At 36.6% G+C, this 23,967-nt stretch overlaps 1 protein-coding gene across 22 annotated transcripts in view; it reads left to right on the top strand.

Annotated features, from left to right (window-relative positions):
• DLG1 (discs large MAGUK scaffold protein 1) overlaps window positions 1–23,967 on the top strand; it is a 149,836-nt gene that overhangs the window by 111,040 nt on the left and 14,829 nt on the right. For 11 of the 22 annotated variants that reach the window (XM_042042539.1, XM_042042549.1, XM_042042537.1 and 8 more), the window contains 4 exons: window positions 10,207–10,321; window positions 16,710–16,886; window positions 17,683–17,752; window positions 22,933–22,966. In XM_042042539.1, coding sequence (XP_041898473.1) covers window positions 10,207–10,321; window positions 16,710–16,886; window positions 17,683–17,752; window positions 22,933–22,966 — 396 coding nt within the window. Of the gene's footprint in view, window positions 1–9,412; window positions 9,511–10,206; window positions 10,322–16,709; window positions 16,887–17,682; window positions 17,753–22,144; window positions 22,245–22,932; window positions 22,967–23,967 lie in introns of those variants that run through there. The other 11 variants (XM_042042534.1, XM_042042529.1, XM_042042543.1 and 8 more) reach the window with 3 other exon arrangements.

Raw genomic sequence — 23,967 nt, 5'->3', positions numbered from 1 at the left:
ACCATCATTCATAAGGTTTTCATTCTTCGGCTTCACACTAAGCTGTTATTTCTATTTATCCCGCAGTTTCTTCTGGTCCAGATTAGAGTGCAGCTGATGCTGATTAACCATCCCTGTGTGTTCTGCAGAGCACTACATCCATACACGTATTTGTCCCCTTGTATTTCTGCAGCACATTTCAAATGCCTTTGTCTATTTGTGATTTTAAAAATTTAATAGTCTGAAATGAAATGCTTATCTTGAGTCTGCAAACTTATCTATTATTGGTGTTATATATACTAAGACGTTTGTTTTATGAACTGTGATGATCAGCAGATTTCTCCAATTTTGCTAAATTGGTTGGCCCACCACTGAATCTTCCTTGCAGAGACTTGTCTGTTTGAAACCTTCCTTTAGCAGTACTGTCAAGGGGTAAGTGTAGGTGTTCATCAGGACTGGATGTGGAGCAGGATTGCTGCCTTCATCTGTTAGGTGGCTGATAGCAGCACGCTTCTAGTCATTCTTTATTTCTTCTTTTCTGTCACCTTTCTTCTATCCTGAACTCCCCAAGTGTTTGAAACATTAGCTTTCACATTCCCCAACCCTTCCACCTGCATCAATATTATATCTCTCTCCTGACCCAGGAACTCTGTTCATAATAAGGCCAAATGATTGATATGTCTGCTTCCTGGTGAAATCCCTGCAGCCAGCCCTTGTTGCCAATGCCTGTATTGTCTCAGGAGGGTGTATCCTGGTCACATGTTCCATCTGTACGTTGCTGTGTTCCAGGATTCATTTTCTAAGAGCACTCACTCTTCCTTTCAAAAAGAATAGTAAGGTCAGCATTGGTTCTGAAATATTTGGTTTGGCTTTGTGTCAGAATTGTCAAATATTTCTGTTGGTACACATATGGCCTATCCTCTGCTTGGCTCTTCAGTGTTGTCATGAGTGGGTCAAATTTATGCACCCTCTTGCTTCTTGGGTAGGGGCCCCTCACCTAATTGAGAAATAAAATGTATGCTTTTATTTATCCCTGAGTTGTCCTTTTGAGCGCCTGAGCACTTTTTTTGTTCAAAGAGGGCATTTATGGTCACTATTTCTTCTGCCAGGAAGGCATGGTGAGGTGTGGCCCCTAGGAGAAGAAGAAGAAACTCTGGTGTAGAATATGTGCTTCCAGGACTCAAACACTTCTTTTTCACTTGCCAAAGGATATACGTAGACTTCATACAAAATCAGCAGTTTTTCGGTCCTTTCTTTCTAGGATTCAGGCTTTAAGATGAAAAGAATCCTTTCATACTTTGAAAGTCAGAACCTTTTAGAAGAAGAGAAGGAAACATTTTGGATGGTTCCTGCTCTTTCTGCATTGGAAATAACAGCTTTCTTCATTACTACTTGTCCAAGTAGATAATTTATTTTATTGCACTGTGTATTGAGGTACTTGACTGACTGCTGAGATTTGTGTCATTGCACAGAGATTTGCTCAGAACAACATACGCTGCCTCTTAGAAATTACTGTGACTGTCACTTGTAGATTTCAAGGCTAGAGCTGTTCTTATTCCTTCATGGCTACTGAGGCATTCTGAACAAGACTGTGTGCAGTTGAGCTGTATTGAGAATTCAGTTCTCAAAGACTTATAGGGCCCATTTGAGAGGATGCATGTGGGAGATGTTACTGAAATTACCCTAGATTATGGGCAGACATCTGATAAATTAATCAAAGAAAGGATTGATTCCTCCCTTCAAGATGCTTGGTCTGCATTGAGCACCTTTCTTTCTGAAACAGTGCTTAAAATCTCCATTTGGAGTGAAGATGTTAGAATCACATCTACCCTTTTGAGGTATGCCATGAAGGAAAAGTGTAACTAGCAAATTGAGATCCATTGTACTTTGGAGGCAAAGAATGAATTGACTTGGCCAGCCTACCTCAGAGAGCTCTAGTTACTGATGTCTGACATCTCTGCCTTGTTCTTACTCCTCATAATGCAAGTTTGAATGGAAGTCCAGCTGTCAGCTTCGTCAGGTCTGGTGTGGGAGGAAAATTGAATCAGATACTCATTGTTTATATCTCAGAGATTAGTAAAAAAAATATTTCCTTAAAGGTTACTGTTTGTTAACATAGGAAAGCAGTCTGTTTGCAATTTGGCTTTCCAAATAGAAAATACCATCCGTGTGATTGAGTGCACTTTATAAAAGTGCATATGTTTTTTGGTCATCTTCATATTTCCTAAATTATATCTTTACATGGGAGTCTTTTCTCCTCACTAGAGTCATTTACATGGAATACTTTATATATATATATACGTGTGTGTGTGTGTGTGTATAATTATCTTCACTTTTTGTTTATGCCATTTGGAAGCAGGTTAACAAGTATTAAAATATTCATAAAGTAGTTGTTCATGATTGGTACTTCTCAAATGTCTTCATAAAGATGGAGAGCATCAGGTATAACTGCTTGTATTGCATATGTATTTTATTTATATTTATGAATCCAGCAGGATTTTGTAAAAGATGCTGACAGCTAGGACAGATCAAGGAGATTCTAGACATCCATCAGGATTGATTATAACCAAGTAAAGAGATTCAGTATGATAGGAACATTTGGAAGACACTTGGGACCTGCTCACTTCATTCCCTGTAATTGTCTATGACAGTTTGTATGTTCATAGATGTGATGGGGAATGCTAATTTATGTTTTTACATCCTATCACATTTCCTATTTTCCCATCATAAATTTCCCATTTGTCTTTCTCCTCCTCTTTTTGGGAAAAGAGGATTTTTGCAAGCAGTTCTCTCATAGGAAAGCCTGAGTTAGGCTATAGAAAAATGAATCACTGGAAAACTCTTTTTGTGCAAAGGGTTGAATTTTCCATGTCTGTCGCTTCAAATCCATGGTAACTAAACTCTAATTACAGGATTTGGGGTAGGCTATTATGGCTGAATGAAATTGATTTTATTGAATTTGGGCTCAAATTACGTAACTGCTGACTTCTTTCCCTTAAATCTCCACAATGTTCCTTGGTTATGGAATTGAGTGAAAACAGATATAATTGCATTCTTTAAAATGTCCTTCTGGGTATTCCTTTAGTTTCTAGGAGTGTTCAGTAAATTTGAGGGATGCCTTACAAAGTTTTTCTACTCTACTGAATTAAATTTCAGCAACTTGCCAGCACTCTTTGGGACAGGTAAAAGTCAAACATGGAATGTGAGTTTGTTCTGCTGTTTACAGAAGTGGTTTATGCATCAGGCATGACCACACCTGTACTCAGTTGACCTAAGACTTTCTCCTTGTAGACTCCAGGCTTTATCTTGCAACTTGCCAGGAGCTACTGTTGGAAACTGGTCACCTATTGGGTTGTGCTGGTACATCCTTCTGTGGTACATACACGACATGGGTGTGGATACAGAATCTCCCTAGTTGCGCAGATCAGTGGGTTTGGACCTGCTGAGGCTGGGTGCTGCTGCAGAGGAGGGATCTATAATAGGAGATGGGCAGGAGTTTGTGAAACAGGAATTATCCTGTAGAAATGTGGTTGGGAAGTCAGGATGTTGTTCTCATTTTCACCTTGATTTGGAAGCCTTTCCTTACTCCCTTACTTGTACTACAAATTTCTACCTGCTTTTAAGATGTCACTCATGAATAACAAGGGATTTTGGTTTACTGTGAATTCCACTGCAAAAGAAGTACTGTGATCTGGAGCAGTTTCAAAGCAGGAGTTGTTGGTTCAGTACAAAAAAATTGTTTTGATAAACTATTTTAATTTGTAGTGGCTTCTGCTCCATTTCATTTTCATGTTGCTCCCTGGCTCTGCAGACACCTCAGTGCCACACTACTGTGTCTCTGGGTCTCTGCAGAGGTAGGATTGCAAGGAGGAATTGTCATGCTGGTGAGGAGGAATGAGAGGAAGCACTAAGCAATTTGGATATATGTGTATGTCCTGGGAGTGGAGATTCGGAGTGGTCAGAATTATGATCATGCTGCATTGCAGGGATACAGGAACTTGAGTGCTTGAAGGGAATGTAGTGAGGAGAGGAGCAGCAAGGGGGAAGTATAGGACTGTGCAGAGGCTTACAGCTCTTGGGGGCTCTGTTTCACATTGACATCCATTATTATATTCATTCAAATTAAAAGGCCATCTGAGATGTAATAATAATGTTGCCTCAAAATTCAGAATTTCTGGAAGGTTAGATTTTGCCATTCCAAAAAGGTATGAGGTACCTGTAGGCTACCATAACTGTATTTATCTTGAGTACATTTATGTGTTTAAAAATAATAGAACAGCCAAAAAATATATTAAATATATATTTGATTGAAATTGGGTAGAAAATAATTTAGTGGGTTAAGTTTTCTAGTGTAGTTATACTCTGCTAGATCAGAACTGAGCTGTGTTAAGGATATGGATAACATTAACTGCAGTTACATAATTGGTGAAGCTGCTCTTGGAGGGCCTTGAAGAAGGAAGCAGGCCAAGTCTGTTGGCATCAGCAGTCATTCACTGGTCACATCATCTTTCCTGAAAGCAGGGCAAAATTCATATAAACCTATCATGACAGAAAAGGGTAGCAGTCCTTTCTGTTTCCCAAGGATTCACCTGACATACCAAAAATAAAATCATAATTTCTTTTCTGAAAGAGTGGTAAGATGTTTAAGTGATCAGATTAGCTTCATGTTCTTAGGTGATCTGGTGGATCAGTGTAAGATTAGGAGAAGGTGGAACCAAAACATCAAGAGAAGACTTCAAGGTATTTTTGTAAAACATCTGCTTCTGAACCTACATTGTTCATATAGATAGTTAACACACATTGTTTCAGTTTTGTTAATGGAAACTTTATATCTTTCATTCTCTCTTGTCGTTAAAACAAATGGCTCAAAAGAAAAACAAAAAAGGGGGGGAACACAAAAATGTTTTGTTAGAGCTCTCTGCTCAATGGCCAGTGTGTGGCTGATTTTTCTGTTTACAATGCTGCATCTATGTACTGTTTTCTAGTGGAATTCAAAAGAGAATAACAAAGCTCTGGGAAATGGTACCATTTTCATATGTATAAGCTAAGATTGCTTTCTGAGCATTAGCCTTGAAATATATTGTAAATCTTCTGTCTGCAGAAGTCCAGCTGGGGTAGCATGAAGCCAATAACGCTTGTACAAAACTTAGTTTTCATTAATTGTTTTTTATCAAGGCTGAGCTTCCCTTGCTTTCTAGATGATGACATGGATTGTCTTAAACAAAAGTGGTTAGAAAGATCAGTGCATCCCAATTTCATAAAATGAAAAATTCTTGGAAAAAACACTTCAAGTAAAGTTTGCCCTGTTTTTGGGTATGTGGTCCCTGGTTTTCCAGGCTTCTGTTCTTGCTTGTTTTGTACCTGGTTCTACTCATTTGCAAGTAATCTATATTAGTCAATTAGAGTATCTTCAAAGCTGGACCCATGAAGATTAGAAAAAGCGTTTTGCTATATATAGCCCTGATAGACACTGTAAATCTGCTTACACATGTTTTAATCCTTTAAAACCTCACTCCTACTCTTTAATATACAAAATAAAATTGGATGTGCATGCTTGCTAAGTCTTCAGCAACATTTTTAGTGGATTCACTTCAGCAGTGACTGGACCTAGTCTCTTTCTGAGTTTTCCCAGGTCTGTGGGAGCTGTTCTTTACTAAATACAACTGCAGTTTCTCTAATCTTTTGAAATTCCTTGGTCTAGTCTTTCAAGTGATTAATGAGATACAAGCTCATTAAACATTAGAGTGCATGAGAGTCACCAATAACACGTAGAATTCATTGTGGTCTCTCCCAGGCAACGTTAATATCAAATGACAAGCATTGCAGCAAAATAATATCTCCTCAAAAATGATTTATGATGTTTTTAATGTGGTCCATGAATTTTAAAAGAAAAACAAATGGAAGATCAATACAGGATCAGTGTGATGGTGACTATCCTAAGTACCAGGCTCCATTTCCCTGTTTGGAGGCACCATGAAAAGGAAAATCGAATATTCTGAGAGTTGAGAAAAGAGTATAAATCAGTAGTTACATAAAATTGTCAGCACAAGAGTTCTGCTTAGACAGATCCAATGGGTCCTGCTAAAGAGGGCTTTCCATAGACAGATGGGAAGAGGGAAGCAAGGGGCATACTTTTTTAATTAAAGCGAACTTTTTCAGCTCTACGTGGGTTCAATATATGTAAGAATCTCTGCTGCTCAGCACTGTGTTGCCATCTGTTCCCTGTATGCACATCCCTGCTTCCTGGAGTTGCTGTTCCTTCTGTGCTGTTTGCTGAATTTCCCATCCCTTGTGTAGCCTTCTGCTCTCCTGCCCCATTTGCTAGAAAGTGTGTTCCAGACCAGATGCATTTTCATTGTGGCCTCATTTTCCTCTTCCCCTGCCTGCACAGACAATTCACCACTTTCCTGTGTATCTCTGTGTTTTGTTGCCTGCCAGATGGGCAGTCCAGGAGAGTTTCAGTGATCAGATCCTTTCTGGAGTTCCAGTTTTCTGTTCAAGTAAATATTGACATTGAACACACTACAGATTTCTAGGTAAAATCACTTCAGCATCTTGGAATCAGAGTAATCTACTAGGATTTGCTAATCTTCCCTCCTTTTGTTTCTTGCTGTGGAATGCATGCAGACATGAAATAGAGCAGATTTAGTCGAGTTTTGCACCATCTGGTTATCCAGTATAATTTTAAAGTTTAAACTTGAGCCCAGATGTATTCATCCTATGTTCTTAACAACTGATTATGTGTAAACCTGAGTAGGCTTTGGGTTTTTTTTCCTTTGGTGATGGTGGGGTTCTGTTGGATAAATGCCATGAATCGAAGCAGGAGGTGCTTGTGCTGCCTCGAGCTCTCTGTTATGATGGCAGATACTATTCCCTCCCTGCCTCTAAACTTCTTGGAAACTTTGAGAAAATTCTAGTCAAGTAGAAATGCCCTTATTCTAATGTTCTTATTTTATTTTGTTTCATGTTAGTTTTGCTGCCTGTTACCCTTTATTTGATGAATAACATCAGCAGCTTTCCTAAAATCTAGACCTTGTGAGAGATTCTGAGTGAAGTTTCATTCAGTGCTGTTGCATATACACCCGATTTTGGAGCCTGATCAAATTCTTACCTGAAAAGATTGAGAGGTTGGATTGTGTGGTTTTCATTTGGTTTTGAATTTCTTTTTGGGTGGGTGTCTGTGTTTCTTGTACCACCATAGTTCTTATTAAAATACTATTTCAGAATCTCAGTGTTGTGATGGCTGTGCAAATTGGAAGCATATTTGTAAGTGGAGTTCCTATGACCAGCCTGCTTCATTTGGGTTAAAATCAGTTTTACTTTTTCATTTAAATAGTTTGCGCCCTTTCTATTTGGTTACCCTGATAACACTACACCAGAAATCAAACACATCCCTTCTCTTCATTTCCTGTTAACCAAGAAAGCAGGGTGTCCTTTTCATCTTGTCCACTGTGCCTGTTCCAGCTCCAAATTTCTGGAATGTTGACGTGACAAAACTTTTTTAAAAAAGTTACGTATTTATATATGCATTGTATGATTTTTTCACAACCATGTGGAATTTTGTTGTGGTGTGCACTGTGATTTAGGGGAACAAATATCAAATTTGTCATACACTATATATGGTTGTTATGCATACCCATAAGAAAGAAAGGACTTGGCAAAGAAATAGTTCTCTAGCATTTGTGAGAATCTAGAGATGAGAAGCTGAAGGAAAGTTAGAGATTGAAGGTGCAAAAGACACTTAATATCCAACTCAATCACAGAGATAGAAATATAGCCTCTTCCAGTCAAATTAGCAGAGCTCACACTTTATAGTGCTGAAGTTGAACCAACCCTACTTGGTCAACCCTTACCAGGGGACAGGTGATGATCCTTTGGGTATCAAACAGATACTGCCTTTTTGATGCTATCCAGAGTCCTGCTGCTGTCTTATTTTCTGTCTCCAGCATTAGTTTCAGTACCACTGTATGTAATACTAAGGTTTCTTTTTTTGAAAACCAAAATCCTGTGTACTTTTCAGCTCCAAACCCAATGATGGTGAGAATTCTATCCATCCTGTTCCTCACAAAACATTCTGTTATGAGGAATATAACCCAAATTTTAGCTAGCTCTACATCAAGGGAGCTCACCAGATTCTGACTGCACAGTGCTTAAGCTTCTTCTAAATATGAAATTTCTTGGCACTTCTTCTTTTCAAACATAAAGCCTTCTCAGTCCCAGCCCATTAGTTTCCTTTTTTTGCCTTATTCATATGGCAGGAGCTTCTGTGAAATTATTCTCCTCCTTACTCCTACAGATGTCCCTGTCATTCATTCAGCACTTACTTCCCAGGAGTCCTGATGAGAAAAATTAAATTAATTCAGGAAGCTGCAAGACCAGCAACCTGAGGATGAGATATAGGGTAGAGTTAAGCAATACTGGGAAATAGCCTCCCTGGTAACCCTCTTACATCTGTGTGCTGCATAGGAGGAAGTCTGATTCTTCAAGCAAATGACACATGATACAGAAATTTGTATTTTTTTCCAGTAGCTATTACAAAGAGCTGCAGATATTTTTAGTACTGAACAGGCAGTAGCACAGGAAAATGTTTGGATTATCTGATCTTTTCTGTGCTTACTTTCCTTTCACTTAGGGGCACACAAATCTTTTAGGTTTGTCGTTTCTTGGGTATAAATGAGTAAAATGAGGTGACTTACCCAAGGCCCTGCAGGGCAGCAGTAGCACAGCACAAGTGAGTTGTTCTCTCACTGCATCTGAGCCCTTCCCCTAAGGAATGTTGCTTTCTAAAAAATGTCGTTTTCTCACATTCCTCCTCAGTTACTGTCCTGTCATCTTACATTCTTTTGTTATTAGTGACAGCATCAGTAGTCGTGGAAATAATGTTTTTTATTCTCTTGTCAAACAACCTCATCAGTTTGATTTAGTGCTGGTAAAGTTTTTGATCTGAACTTTATTTGTAAAAAGGCACTTGGTGCTATTTTAAAAACTAAGACATCTTTAAAAGCTACTAGCTTTTGCTTATAGAGGACAAAAGTTAGGGTTATTTAAGAGACTGTTCATATTGTCATAATCTGGATAGAGTTAATTATAGATGCTATTGGTGCTCGCTGTATGATGAGTGTGTGGGGAGAAAGGGCCACAGAACTTAATATGATAAAACATTCACAGTTTTTAGATGGATGTTGAAGGAGCCTTAGTTTAAAGATTTTCTCAAGATTTTTTATTTTAGAGCCCTTTCTCCCAGTCTTTCACTTCCTGAATAACTGTGGTGCCCACAGGGAGTGAGGGTGCAGCTCAGGAGAGCAGCTCATTGCCAGTCCAGCAGCTGCTTGCAGCACACACGCCCTGGCTCTCCCAGTGCTGGCTTGTTATAATCTGGCATCACGTGGTCTCCTGGGGAAGGTGGTGGCTGCAGAACATTTCGTTTGACTAGGAAGGGTTTACAAGTGGATTTGTTGATCCTGAAGTCCAAACTATTCAGCTGAAGGAAAAACTTACTTGCTCTGAGTTCGTATTTTATGCTGACAGCATGTAAGTACCTCACTTCAGAAGATGTTTGTCCTGAAGAAGCAATTGTTTTTTTCCTGCCTGCCTTTGTAGCTAAAATCAAATGCATTTAGCATAGTTTTATTAGTACATGGTGCTGCTTAAGAACACAATCCGTTTTTCCAGGATTAACATTGTACATAATTCTGTGGGGCCAGTTTGAATCTCTAATGCTGTTTACAAGTGAATTGAGATTCATGCCAGAATTCTGGATTTTTTTTTTTTTTTCCTTTCCTGAGCTCCCAGAGGAACACAGTCTTATTTCAGAAGATGTTTTGCATATTTCCCACCTTGTAGTGTTAAATTCTTTATCTCAATCAAATCCAGTAATTTTGAAGTAAAGACAGTTTTCATTCCCATTTTTTAACATTTTTAATGTAAAATACATAGTTCTTGATTATAAACATGTATTTCATATGTATGTTCTGAAGTTTCCTTTCTATCATGGGCTAAAATTTATCTGTATCAGTCTTTTTATTTCTATGAAATGGATAATTATTAGTAGAAATGTTTGTCTTAATTAGAAAAAAATAGTTACTGTATACTATAGATTCCAATCAAGAAATTTTGAAGTATGATATTCTTGTGTATTTTCTTCACCTGATCAAAATTATTTCAGATTTTCTTTCAGTTTAATAGCTGAAGTTTGGCAGGAAATTAACTGCCATGCCTTTGTTACAGAATACAGTCGTTTTGAAGCAAAAATCCATGATTTACGGGAGCAGATGATGAACAGTAGCATTAGTTCAGGATCAGGATCTTTGCGAACCAGCCAGAAGAGATCCCTCTATGTCAGGTAATCATCTTTTTCATAGTATTGCTACTGTGTTTTTCTGCTTTCCTGTAGACTTACTATTTTGGCATTTGCATTTTCTTACAATTATTTACTAAGTATTAATAAATGGATACTTATATGCAAATATAATTTTAAAAGTACTTTATTTAGACTGATTAATGTAATGTAGCTGAAAATGAAGTAATATCCCTGAGAACCCTAGATGAACTTTGAAGAGTGGTGCTATTATTTGCTTTTTGTCTTTTGCTTTGAGAAAGATGATAATCCATCAGCAAAAACATGTACTTCCTCTTTATGTCAGTGTATGTGAAGTCTTAACAACTTGCTTGGTTCAGTTTGTGTTTTTGTGACAGAAGTCTTCATATTCTTCCTTGCTCAGTACTTGAGTTCAAATTTATGGTCTTCCTTTTCTTAAGATTTGACAGATTTCCATCTTCTTTCCTTCAGCTTACTTTAGTTGTTTTCTTGGCTTTATTAAGAAATCTTATTTCTCTATCCAGTTGCATTTTGTTATGGAATATTTTTCCATAACCAAGAGAGAAAATGCAAAGCAAATGAACTGAGCATACCTCATTAATTTATTCATATCAAGTTTAACGTAAAGGATGCTGCAAGGAAGTGGAAATGTAAGAGCATGAAGCAGATGAGAAAATAGGTGGTTTCACGGGGAAATTATGGCAAGGTGCAGTTTATTCATGTGTCATTTAACTCCTGCATCATTTATCATGTACTGATAAAGCCTAACGTTTCAAGTATGGAACGTAGGTAAAAGGATTGCGTTTTTAAAAATAAATTGATTTTTGAGTTCCCCAAATCAGCTTATCTCTGGATTGAATCAGGGCCAGCAGTAGCCTCTTGGTAGGGGCCAGAATGTTTCAGTAGAGTAGGTAAGGCTTCAAGTAGTTCTGGTGCTTGGGTTAAACATGGTTAAAAATGTTGTAGGACCTCACTGATTTACGTGCTAAAAGTAAGCAGGCTCAGTTGCTGTTGACTTTTCCCATCCAAAGCAGATACTGGTTTGTTAATGGTGTGTTCTATCTACTGAGCTATGGGAAAGGAAGCAAGTCATAGATGAAGCAGTTCCCTGATTGCATTGATGGTCAGAAAAGTCATGGTCCTTTGTAACCTATTTCTGAATACTTTGACACAAATGTAGCTAAATACTCATAGGGCTTCTGTTTAGCTTGACTCTAACAGGTAGTTCCTATGTTTAGACATATCATTTCAGTAGCTGGATTCTGTTTTCTTAGATTTGAGCCTACTTTTTTTTTTATACTTCTGTCTGCATTAAATATTTTGGGGGTCAAAATTTAAATTTCTTAAAAAAAAATGCCGTAAATACTAAGGGTAGGTGCTTGATACCGCAGTTATCCATATCTTTGAATTTCCACAGGTAGGTAGGTGTACATATGGATATTTTGCTGAGATCTTTCTTTCCATAATCCCAAGATTTATTGCTTTAGCCCTCATCATGTAACTAAGCCTAAACAATTCTAAATGCTTTTATTTTGCTTGGTTAGCTATAGCCTGATTAGGTTCTAAAGCGCTTATGCTCATGTTCGCACTCTGGTCTGATATTTTAACCCACTGACAAGCATTTTATGTTTACGTAGCTTTTATTCCACTGATGGAAGTTGTTGAGCTTTTGACTTTGCCAGCTGCTGCAGAACTTTCAGCCTTCTCCAGGTTGTTGACAGAAGCCTTGTGAGGACTGGTTTCATTGAAGGTTTTTGAGGCTCAATAATCAGTGTTGGTATAAGTCAGTACAAAAATCTAAAATGCAAAAATTCCACTGCAGAAATACTTTCCTACCCACATCTCTTTACAGAGGGTGGCATTAGGGCTTTTGGGATCTGCTCGTGTCATCGCACCAAAAGTTGCCAAAGACTGGGAGGCAACTTTGTATGCACAGAAAGAGTTCACATCTGTTCTGTCTGGTTTCTGATGCAATTTTGACCACATTGAAGTAACTTTTATGAATATTTTCACATATTGCTAGATACTGACAGAACATGTTAGTTATCCACTTTATTCCTGATAATAAGTCACTCTGGTATAATCATACTCTACTTTTAATTGTACCAACTCAAAGCCAATGTTAGTAACTTCAGCTATCTTTTTTCAGTAGTACTGGGTTTTGGATATGCCTTAAAGGATGCCAGTTATGTAACAAAATGCTGAATTGAATGGTAAATCCAACAGTAAAATGTTTATAGGCATTCAATCACAATTGCAGAAAACCTATTAAATAAAAATACTCTGAAAATCATCTCTGCTGGTTTCTCAAGATCATGGTAACAAATTAGTAAATAAAATCAGCTACATCACTGTATCCCTTTAAACATGGTATCTTTAAGACTAGTCTACCTGTAAACAGCATTTTTGTGGTATTATGTAATATTAAGGAAAAGGCAATTGTGTTTGCCTGAAGATACCATTTGAAGTAAAATGGAAGATTTTTCTTTGTAATTGTATGTATATCAAAAGTGACGCATAGCAATCTAGGAAACAGTCCTTGGAGAGCAATACAAATACAGCAATTCAGCAGCAGCTGACTCTTCATTTGCACATCCAAGTCTCCCCCCACACCACCACCCTGTCCCCAGCTAATTCAGATATTCAGATGTACTGATGTACCTTCTCTTATTTTGCTTTATATTTCTTCTGGTCTTTGTTCTAAGAGAAGACAGATTCTCTCATAATAATGTCTCTGGGTTTGCATCTGAGCTATATCCATATCATTTGCAGCTTCAAAAAGCCCATGTGAGATACCTTCATGGTATCAAGTTTCTGTGATAATATGTTGAGAGAGAGTAAATCTGTTCCATATTTTATCTCATCTTCTGTGGCAAGTCTCAGTCTGCAATGCGTGTAGCATTCAAAATCAAAAATTACTTTTAAGTTTGTGCCTTCTTCTGACCAGCATAATACATTCCAAATTCAAACAGTGGTGCAGATTTGTGCTTGAATCAGAGAAAAAAATGGTTATATCTCCAAGGTGAAGAAACATAACAGTTTTTAAATGACTAGGATATTTTAACTAAATCCTTTGGAAAAATAAGATCAGATATTAGCAGCAGGCTAAGTGTACTTGCCTGAAGTTTAATTGGGTCATCTCCATGTTATTCTCAGAGTTCAGACATTAAGTTTCAAATAACTACCAAAAACTCAGAAAAAGAGAACCTCATTTACAAGGTGACCTTCATTTATTTGCTGCAGGAATTCTTGGTTGCTTTTTTTGTTGAAGAAATGCTTCAGTCAACAGCCTATGATAGTGGAAGTAATGAGTGTGGCAGGTAAAAAGATACTCTGGAATATTTGGCACTGTTACAGAGCCATGAAATTTTTGGCTTTGAAGCATAACCACTTATGAAATATGTAACCCAACTTCAGTTTCTCTAGACTTGTGGATGAAGGAACTGAGTTACCTTTTTTAGTGCTCTTTGGTTCCAGAGTAATACAAAGTGAAATAAAAGGGAGGATTTGGTGCTTTCTCTAGAAAATAATTTTTATTGGCTTCCCATTTAAATTTAAATAGAGCTTTACAGTAGATATCATGGACTACACTGAAAGCAGTAGTTGATCAGAAATACTAAATTTATTTTTAAGTAAATTGGGTTTATAACTTACACTAGGTAAATGTATACATGGCATATTTAATCTGTAATAAAAGTCTCCATGCAGGGAGTTAATAGAAGCAGTATGTTTTATATACCAGCCTGTACATAAATGCGTCATCTGGGCTGTGAAGTGAGTTCTTGGTTGATGACATGCCAGGCATACAGGAAAAGCCATGTTAATCACGTGGAATCAAAAAAAAAATTTGTTAATTCTATTTGCTTTTGAGGTCATCTATATAATCATTAGCAGTTCCTGGTATTCCTATAAATGTTAGCTGCATGGTTTTGTCACTATTGTGTGACATTCTAAATGATCTTTTTCAAAAACCGTCTTCATCAGCTTTGACTTTTTTGCCCAATAAAATTATTTTTCTTGGAGTGACTTCCCCAGAAGAAATGATTGAAACTGCCTTTCATTGTGCAAAAACTGTTCTGTGTAACCATCTATCTAGTTTGATGGTTACACAGTTTGATGATTACATGTTGGTAATAATGACTTTATCCATTTCTGCTTCCATTTCACTCCTCAGGATTTTTTCTCATGTAGTCAACATATATGTTAATGCTGTTAAGCCCAGCTCACAGCTTTTATAAATTTATATGCAAACTCAAAAATAGAAGTTAAAAGAGGAGCTGGTAGAAATCATTACATGAATGCTAACAAGGAATCTCAGGAAATAAATTTCACAGTGCATGTAATTAATTCAGTGAAAATGTATACAACTTAAATCTGCATTGAAAGTACATACTGGATTATGTGCAGTTTATTTTGAGATATGAAATGATATTTGTCCAGAGTGTCTCTTGAACAAATGTGCAGAATAAATGTGGAGGAATAACTACTTCCTATCTGAATAATTTTCTTACCTGCAGTATTTTGGCTGTTTCAAAGGAAAAAAAAAATTGTTCTGATTTTTTAAAAAATAATCAGGATATCTTAAGTATGCCATGGAATTAACCCAAAAGATCTTATCGTGAAGGTTGCACTGCTAAGGAAGGTGGTATTTCAACCTCCAACCTATTTCAAAATTGAAAGCCTAAATTCTGTTATAAACTTAAATTAATGGTATTGCAGACTTAAATATAAGGCTCTTTGTATATGAAGAGTAAATATTTTGAAGCCATTTAAAAATTTCTGTGGTTTTTTAGACATTTTTTAAAATGTTTATTAAAACCTTCAATCCTTTAGGAAAAGTTGTGTTATATTTTATAACCCAAGAAAGGCACGGTGTCTCAAACAACTCTGGTTTTGCAATAGATGCTGAAGGTGAATTGGTCTGACAAAATATTTTGGATTTTTTCCCTGTAAACAGTTTGTTATTGATTATGAATAAATGCAGTTCAAACCCAAAGAAATACACTCAGTGCTTTAGAAAGGTAAAATTCACAAAGTGAAGTACATTTTGGAGCAAACAGGTTATGACTTGCATGGGTTAAAAATTTCTGTGATATTAAAAATCTAGCAGAAAAAAGTATGTAAGACCAGTGTTTGGGATAAAGTGACAAGCTGAATTTGGACAAGGAAAATGACACCCTTTTAAATCATCACAATTTAATCTGTTGGCACTACTTTGTGATGGCTTGATATAGAGCAAGTTGGATTCGGGTACTGTTCAGAAATTGCAGCACTGACAACGTACAAACTGGCAGATGAAATGATATTGAGGATTTTTTTGGATGGTGTCATACAAGCACTTATTTTACATAGGTGAGGTTCAGGAACTATTTTCAAATATAAAAGAAGAGTTGTTTAGAAGGCAGAATCTTAGGAGTAATTTCTTGCCGTTTGCTACGAAGCTTCTGTCATCTTTCATTTCCATGTCCTCATTAAACCCTTAGCTGTGCTAGGCAGCAGCATACTGCGGATATCTTCATTTCCTCAGGGAACTTGTCCAGGTATAAAATGATCCAAAAGGGAGAAAAGATTTTACTTGTAAACCAGATCAGTTCCACAGTGTGGTGGACCGTGTGCCTTTTCAGGCACCTGTGCTTTGTTAAGCAAGACGGGGAACAGGAGTCAGTACAAAGCAGGCATGGATGTGGGCAGGGTAATAGTGGCTTGCATAAACTTTTCTTGCTGCCAGAGGGAATGTTAATAAAACTGTAGTCACGCAGCTGCTATTCAGGTATTGTGAGTGCCTATTATTTGAAAACAGGCTTACCTTAGGAAAAACGATGAGATTCTCTTGAAATGGTCAGGAATTTCCCAAAGGAATGTGCATAAGGTTCTCTGCCTTTAGGTACTACAGTAGCAAAGTGGTGATCAGATCACATTTCTAAGTTGTTTTTTTTATCCTGGGAGCAGGACACTGACTTTTATTTGAAAGACAGTACTAAACTGTACTAAATTACTAAATAATTTCAATTTATAACTTGATATGAAACAGTGTACTTTACAGAACTTTTGTCAGTGCTGTAGCTTCAACTACTTGCGTGCCTTTTTTATCCTAGGCTGATGCATAACTTGCTCTGCGCAAAGTACTTATTGAATTGCAGAAGGTGTCTTCTATAGAGCTTTTGTAAAGCACTAGAGGTTTGCTCTGGATGAAGTTTTTTCTTATTCATTAAAGCTTAGAAGTGTGTGTGGATACTGTTCTACATATTCTGTGTGTGTATGAGAGAATGTATTCAGCCTTCTGTAAGTACCTGTCAGAATGATGCAATTATTTATGAATAGCACAGGCAGCTTGCTTCATATTTTGTGCTATTCATACTTTCCTGTTTTTTTCTTGCTTTTTTCTATGTTTAATTTTTTCTTTTCAATGTAGAGCTCTTTTTGATTATGACAAGACTAAAGACAGTGGCCTTCCGAGTCAAGGATTAAACTTCAAATTTGGCGATATTCTCCACGTCATTAATGCTTCTGATGATGAATGGTGGCAAGCACGGCAGGTAACTCCAGATGGAGAAAGTGATGAAATTGGAGTTATCCCAAGCAAACGGAGGTATGTCATACTTTATTGACTTTGAGATGTCTGCTATTAAACATCTGATCTCATTAATACATATACTGTATATGCTTTTCTCTTTGTTGTTAATCCTGTACCACATCAGCCACTTGTTTGATTTTGGTTTTTTGGTTTGGTGGTTTTTTTTTTTTCAAGTAATCTGTAGTGGGATTCTCATTTACTTAATGAGAAGTTTATTAAAACCCTGTTTAGCCTTAGGAGTTGTGTGCTGAAGTTGATAAAGGTAGTCCACATCCACCGTCTCTGTTCTCATTGTAAGCAAGTTGTGGGTTTAATAACATCACATGTGGGTTTAATAACAGTTTAATAACCATTTATGTATGAAAAGATGCAAAGTGAATTTTATTCAAGTCACGACACTATCATGAATTCTTTCTACCCAGAACCTGGAAAACTGGAAAATCATCCTTTGGTAGCCAGAGCCAATGGAGATGAGGTTTTGGTTGGCATACTGGAGACTCAAATAAGAGTTTAGGTGCTCTGAATCTTAATATCTGCTGTTAACTGATAATTGAGGCTGTTCACTTACTGTGTCATGTTTCCTCTTTGCACCCTCTGGATTTATTGAACACATATAGCCACAAAATACTCCCAGTACTCTCACAGCTCATCACTTGAGAAATAACAGTTTTCCATTAGCAGGCTTCCATTTTCTGGATATGTCATAAGCAATAAAATGTGTAGTTCGAAAGGTACATCAATATAGTTCTTTTGTAACAAGCAGTAACTTGAAGTTCTGATTCTGCCATTGTTGTGTGTGTTTTTGTGGCAGAGTTGAGAAAAAAGAACGAGCCCGTTTGAAGACAGTGAAATTCAATTCCAAAACAAGAGGAGATAAAGGGGTGAGTTAATGGAGTGCTGGCATTGTGAATGGTAACATTTTTCAGTGATTTTATGTGTGGAGAATCAGTTTCAGATTTGAGTGAAAAGACTAAATTCTATCAAACAGAAATAAAATAATTCTGAACACCAAAGCAGACTTCAGTTGCCAAAACACTGCAAATTGTTTAAAGAATTAGCATAGAAATATATATGCTTGTTAATACTGTAATGTAGTAGGAGCTGTATATCCTAACCAAGTATTGAATAGTGCCATTTCCAACAGCTGTGGTTCCTGTCCCAGTACATGTGATGGGAATGAGTGGTGAGAAAGCAGTGAGCCTATGAGTAGTAATAGGAATATTTGTAGCCAAAGTTATAGCAATTTCATAATGGCACAACAGTTAAATTTGTTTGTTTTGAGGGTGAGGCTTTTTTGAAATGTTTTGTTTGTTCTGAAATTTGAGAAACAATTCCACAACCTTACCATTTCTACAGTAGTATATGACTAGTAATTTCAAGACTTAGGCATGTGCATTTTAGATGTAAGTCTTCTAAAGTAATAATATATTGCCATTTTAAAAAATCTGAAGTATGCTTTAAGCTCCTGAGGAAGCTATTTCTTAAATAGTGATTATATTTTTAATTGCACTAATGCTGTAGCATTTGTTAGTTGTTATTGTAAATCCTACAAATGCCTGTTAGTAATTTATTTCAGTTACAATGTTTACATAACTTCAGAAATCACATCTGTAAAATATTAAAGCTTCAGTATTACGTCCCGATAGTGTAGGACTGCAAAGTATAAAGACTCTAAAATCCATATATACATCCCTCTGCTATATGGCAAAGGTTTCAGTTATTAACAAAATGTCATGGTTTTCCCCATATGTATTTGTTTAAAAGGAAATCAGTATCTCTAGCTACTTTCTGATGCACAATTATGGTACTGCCTTGGAGATTCACTGGATTAATTGCAGTATTTTTCTGTTTTGGTGCATTCATAATTTGGTATTGGAATAAAATGTTATCAACTGACATGGTAATTTGAGTTTGCTTTTTAGAAGTCATACAAAGAGTGGCTTAAATACTTCAGATTCTTTTCATTACGTTAAGTAATTTTTCAAATGTTACCATGTTCTTTGAAAGATAATTGCATGGTTTTGTAGTTTGTCTACCAATAAACTGCAAACAGTTAATTACTGACATGTTTGAAGTTAGCATTTTGACAACAGCAGAGTTGGTGCACAGTCCCTGTGTACTAACAGAGCACCAAAGAAATGCATGGAATACTGAGTGGAAAAGCAACTACGCTTGCCATTGATGTAGAACTGCAGTTCTCTTTCTTTAGTAATATTTCATTTTGCAAACACACTTACACTGTTCACAATCTTTTGCTTCAGCTGTAAATGTTTTAACATCAGAGTTTCTCTTGAAAGTATTCCTCCTGTATTTGTCATGATGATACTTTTCCCAGTAAGTTGACTGCACCGTCCATGTCCTCATGGACCACATGCCTTCCTGTGTCTGTGTATGCTAATACTCCATGAGCAGGATGAAATACCCATTTTGTACAGTTTTTGAAAATGTCTATTTCCTTGAAGAATAACCCTAGTGATGGCTAACATTGAAATCCATGTTCCTTTCATTGTAAGGAAAGCTAAAAAGTCTGGAGCAGAAATGGTTACATTTTATTCTTGCTCGGTCCTTTCATATACACATCTCATTTTCTGTGCTGCTTCTGATTTAATATATTCCTGCTTATGATGCTTGTGAATGATTGCCAGTGGGTTTATGAAAAATTTAATGCAATTACTATGCATTTTCAACTAATAAGCAAATCCTTCTAGCTTTTTATAATCATGATATCTTTTAAAAGTAATCTTTTGGCTAATCTTTTATGCAAAATCAGTATAATATTACTTTTATTTTCTCTTTTTTTTTGGCAATGGAACTGACTCTGACCATTATACATGCAGTATATAAACTTTCATATTGATTCAGGAAGACTTACTGTGCAGAAAGTTAAAATAATTATTATGAAATATTTTCAAAACTATAATGAAGAACCTGATTATGTTTTATGAAGTCCAATAAATCAGCCACTCCTTTTAACTGTAGAAATTGCAGATTCTCACTGCCTCAGCTAAACTGAACCATTTTAGCTTTATTACATTTGTCTCCTTTTACCAAACTGAGGGACTTGCCCAAATGAAACAATTACATAGATGTGAGACTTCTACTTTTTGAATTTACATTACAGTATTTTTCAGTATACTCAGAAAGGATCTCCTCTGGACATATTTCTTTGTTGCCCTTTTTCTGTAGATGACATTACCCTTCTGGTTGTGAGAAATCATTTGCAGTGACTTGACTTCTGTTAGAGAAGGTCAGGAGGACCATAACGTAAAAATTTGCCTGTGCCAAGTATTGTTCCTGCCAGCATATGATTGGCTTGAAACTTGATCTTTTGTCAATGTGTCAGGTTGATAATTTACCAATTTTTACAGTGGAATAACAGTTTTAGTCGAACACAGATGCAAGGCAATTAAAGGTTTTATGGATTTCCTCCTTATCACAGTATTGTTATTTCCAGAGCTCAATGTCACTGATCGTGCTCCCATGGTACCATGTGCCTCTTTAACACCTTGTAATTTCAAGTAATTTTTAAAAAAAAACATTGGTAATAAAAATCACTGGATTTTTCTGCTATTGCCCAGCATAGCAAAAGCATCTGTATTAAAACAGATGGCCAGAAGGATTGTTAGTCCTGTAGCAGGATGCAGCTTTTGTGTTGCACTGTAGGAAAAGAGCACAGCTATAGACATTCTCTGTAGGAAGGCCAAGTGCTAGTTTTCAATTGTACCAAAAAATGTGGCCCACCATTTTAAAAAAAAATTTGTCCTGTTTGACCCCTAGTTGTTACTGTAATTCATTCCATACTTAATGCTGGTAGAAGGGATAATATGCCTTTTTGGAACTGTATTGCATATAATAGAAGAATGTGAACTCACATGGGCTGAAGAAAGACAATTACTTGAAAGTTAACGTGCTCCGAAATTTAGAAACAATTGTTAATAGAGTCTTGATTGCATGATGATTTTTTTTTTTTTTTCACAATAGCTTTTAAAAGATGTTTCTGTGGTGCTTTTCTTACTTCCTGCTGCACATAGCTTAGAAATAAATAGTTCCCCTACAGCACAGGGTCTCAAAACCAAGTTGGGTGTTTTCCTGTTTTGCCATCCTTCCAATTGTAGTTCTTTTCTGCAAACCAAATGACAAAAACATGGCAAATTTTATGTCTTGGCAAAACTGGTCAGATGAGTCACTCATGCCAAAAGAGGGAAGGAAATTTCTGCTGACTTTAAGTTAGCTGTATTAGCTCTAGTTCTGGGCATAACTGCAATTAAAACATTACTGACTTATTTATACTTTGAGGTTTTTTACTGACTTGGAACAGCAAATTAAAGGTGCTGTAGTCACAAGATGCCTTCAGCAGAAGACATGGCAGATATTACTAAACTCTGTGCTAAGTACCTCTAGACATACCTATATATGAATGAAAATGCATTGATGCTCTCCATCACTTGGACAAGGAGCACAATAATAGTTTATATTCACATGGATGTAAATGTCTATGTAAGTAACTCTAGAAATGTTTGTAGCAACTGAGATGCAGAAATTCTTCAGCAACATGAGCAGTTAATGTCAAAAGTTGCTGAACATGATCCTTGATATACAGGGTTTTTCATGTGGTAATTATAAATGCAGTCTTGAAAAACATAATTGCCACAATAAACCAATGAAATTAGTTTGTCTCTTTTGAAAGTTAATCTTTGTATTGGGATGCAGACTTACATAGAACAAAGTCATTTCTTTCAGGGAACTTGCAATGAACTGCAATAGTAAAACATTGATACAGGTTTTGGAGTTGTTTGTTTTAGTTGGTTGGTAACACTGCCAAATACTTCTGATGTTCTGTTACAGTATCAGCTGTTTGCAAAAACCACAGCTTTTTTTTTTTTTGGGCTTTTTTTTTAAAAATACTGTAACCCCTAAATGAGATAATATCAATGATTTAATTGACTTTGAGTCATTATGGTTTGGCCATCTTACAGCAGCCTAGTTTTCACTTTTTTTTTTTACACTCACAGTAAGCCTAAATTTGTGAAATACAGGTCAGGCTGTATAGGATGAACTAGTTTTCTCAGTACTAAGCATGTGAAACATGGAGAATATGAGCAGAGTCATGATCCCAGTCTCTATTTCTTATGAGCTGAGAAGATAAGTGTTAAACTGAGATATGCACTGCATAATGTGGTTGTAGGAGTCAGCTTCCGCAAAGCTGCTGGTCTGGGCCTTTGTTCACACAGACATTAGACATCCTTTGTTTTGCCCCTCCTTCTCTTCTTCAGCAGTCATTCAATGACAAGCGTAAAAAGAACCTCTTTTCCCGAAAATTTCCCTTCTACAAGAACAAGGACCAGAGTGAGCAGGAAACCAGTGATATTGACCGTAAGTATGTGGCATTCGATGGAGAGCGAAGCACAGTAGAAGGGCCTGCTAGACTGCACTAGGGTGTTACCATGGAGACAGTTTCATGAGCTGCAACAGGCTGAAGAGCTTGTGGTGCCAATGGCAAACCAGTCTACCAAACCGGTGCAACCCTTTGTTTGCTGCTAAAATAAAACTTAACACAAGAGTATCCCAGTTTGGAATAAACTGGGCAATATTGTTGACTAACTGGAGGAGATAACTGCCTTCCAGTGCTGTCAGTGATACTTCTCTGTTTCTGACTTGGAGGAGAAGGCACAATATTGATGAAAGTATAATGGAGCTTACCAGCTTCTCAAATCAGTCCCTTTAGACTGGTTCTTCAAAGTCATTCATTCTAATTTGATTTTGCTAATGAAGAGAGGTTACTTTGATTTTCATTGTTCTTGCCAGCACTAAAAAACAAAGTGTATTCTCAAAACGTAGTTGCATAAATTTGCTAATTTAGACCAGGTTCAAAACACTGTTCTCTGCCATTTGCATTACTGATTGCACTTCATGTGCCAGTCAAGTCAAATTCTATAGACTTATTTTCCCTGTGATGTTCTAGGAACTGTCTCCTGTCGTAGCGCCAATTTTATATATTACTGACAATTATTTTCTTTGTGATTGTCTTTTTATTGCTTGCCCTCTGGGGACTACTCTGCAGGAGGTCCCTGACGACATGGGATCAAAAGGCCTGAGTAAGTGATCAAAATACTCCCAAGTTATTTTAACCTCCATCTGAAAAATTACTACTTTTTTTTTTTTGACAGATCTCTTTGAGATTGGTGCTCTACTGGCATAAGGAGGTTGACTAAAAATGGTTCATAAGCTTTTCCTCGTTTGTAATCTTTTGGAGTTTTTGCTTTCAGGAACATGTAAAGTTTATGTGACTGTCACATTAGATTTGTTTTGTTTTTAGAAGCTTACCAGTGCTTTCTTGTTTGTCCTTAACAGTACTGTGTTTTTAAATTTGGTGATTATTTTTTAATGTTATTTATATCTTGTCCTTGTATTTTTATTTATTTAAAAATAACCTTATGGCTTTTTACAGTAATAGTACAACCATTGCCATGCTACTTTAACTAGTTACAGTTTTCACTCCTCTCTTTAGGCAACTGATGTTTACGGCTACTTAAAGCAAACAAAACTTTCCCTTAACAAATGCCATGAGAATTTTTCTGTTTGACTTGAATGCTCATGATGCTTTTAGACCAGGTGGACGGCTAACAGGGGAGACTTATAAGCATTTGTCATATTTCTATTTGAGTCCAGTAAGATTCAAAAGTTGCTCTGTACTCTCAGCAGTTCTGTTTGTGTATACACACCTCACCACTAAATGTATTAAAATGACAAATAAAAAAAGTCAAGACCATGATTTCATCACAGGTATTAAATTCACAGTTAGACACTTATGCAATAGGAACAGTAGTCTCTAAAGGGATGTGCCTAAGGGTCATTAAGGATAGCATTTTTTCCCAAGGCATAACTGTAAGGCTCAGTGTTAATGAAATTACTTGTAGGCCAGTGTGCTTCCGTACCTGGCCTCAATCATGAAGTAAAAATTCTAGTCACTGTAACATTCATTTTTCAATTCTGAAATGGCTACTTTCAAAGGAATTATTCATCTAGACCAGAAGAATTTAGCAACCTTTATGGCCTTATGGTTTAGAACAAGATCAAAAGCAGCCTTTATGGCCTT

This window comes from Corvus kubaryi, unplaced genomic scaffold (genome assembly GCF_017639235.1).
Source record: "Corvus kubaryi isolate FWS band 111438036 unplaced genomic scaffold, C.kubaryi_AGA036_p1.0 37397, whole genome shotgun sequence".
In the NCBI taxonomy this organism is placed as follows: domain Eukaryota; kingdom Metazoa; phylum Chordata; class Aves; order Passeriformes; family Corvidae; genus Corvus; species Corvus kubaryi.
The sequence above is the reverse complement of the archived record's forward strand: the minus strand, read 5'-3'. Positions and strand labels throughout refer to the sequence as shown.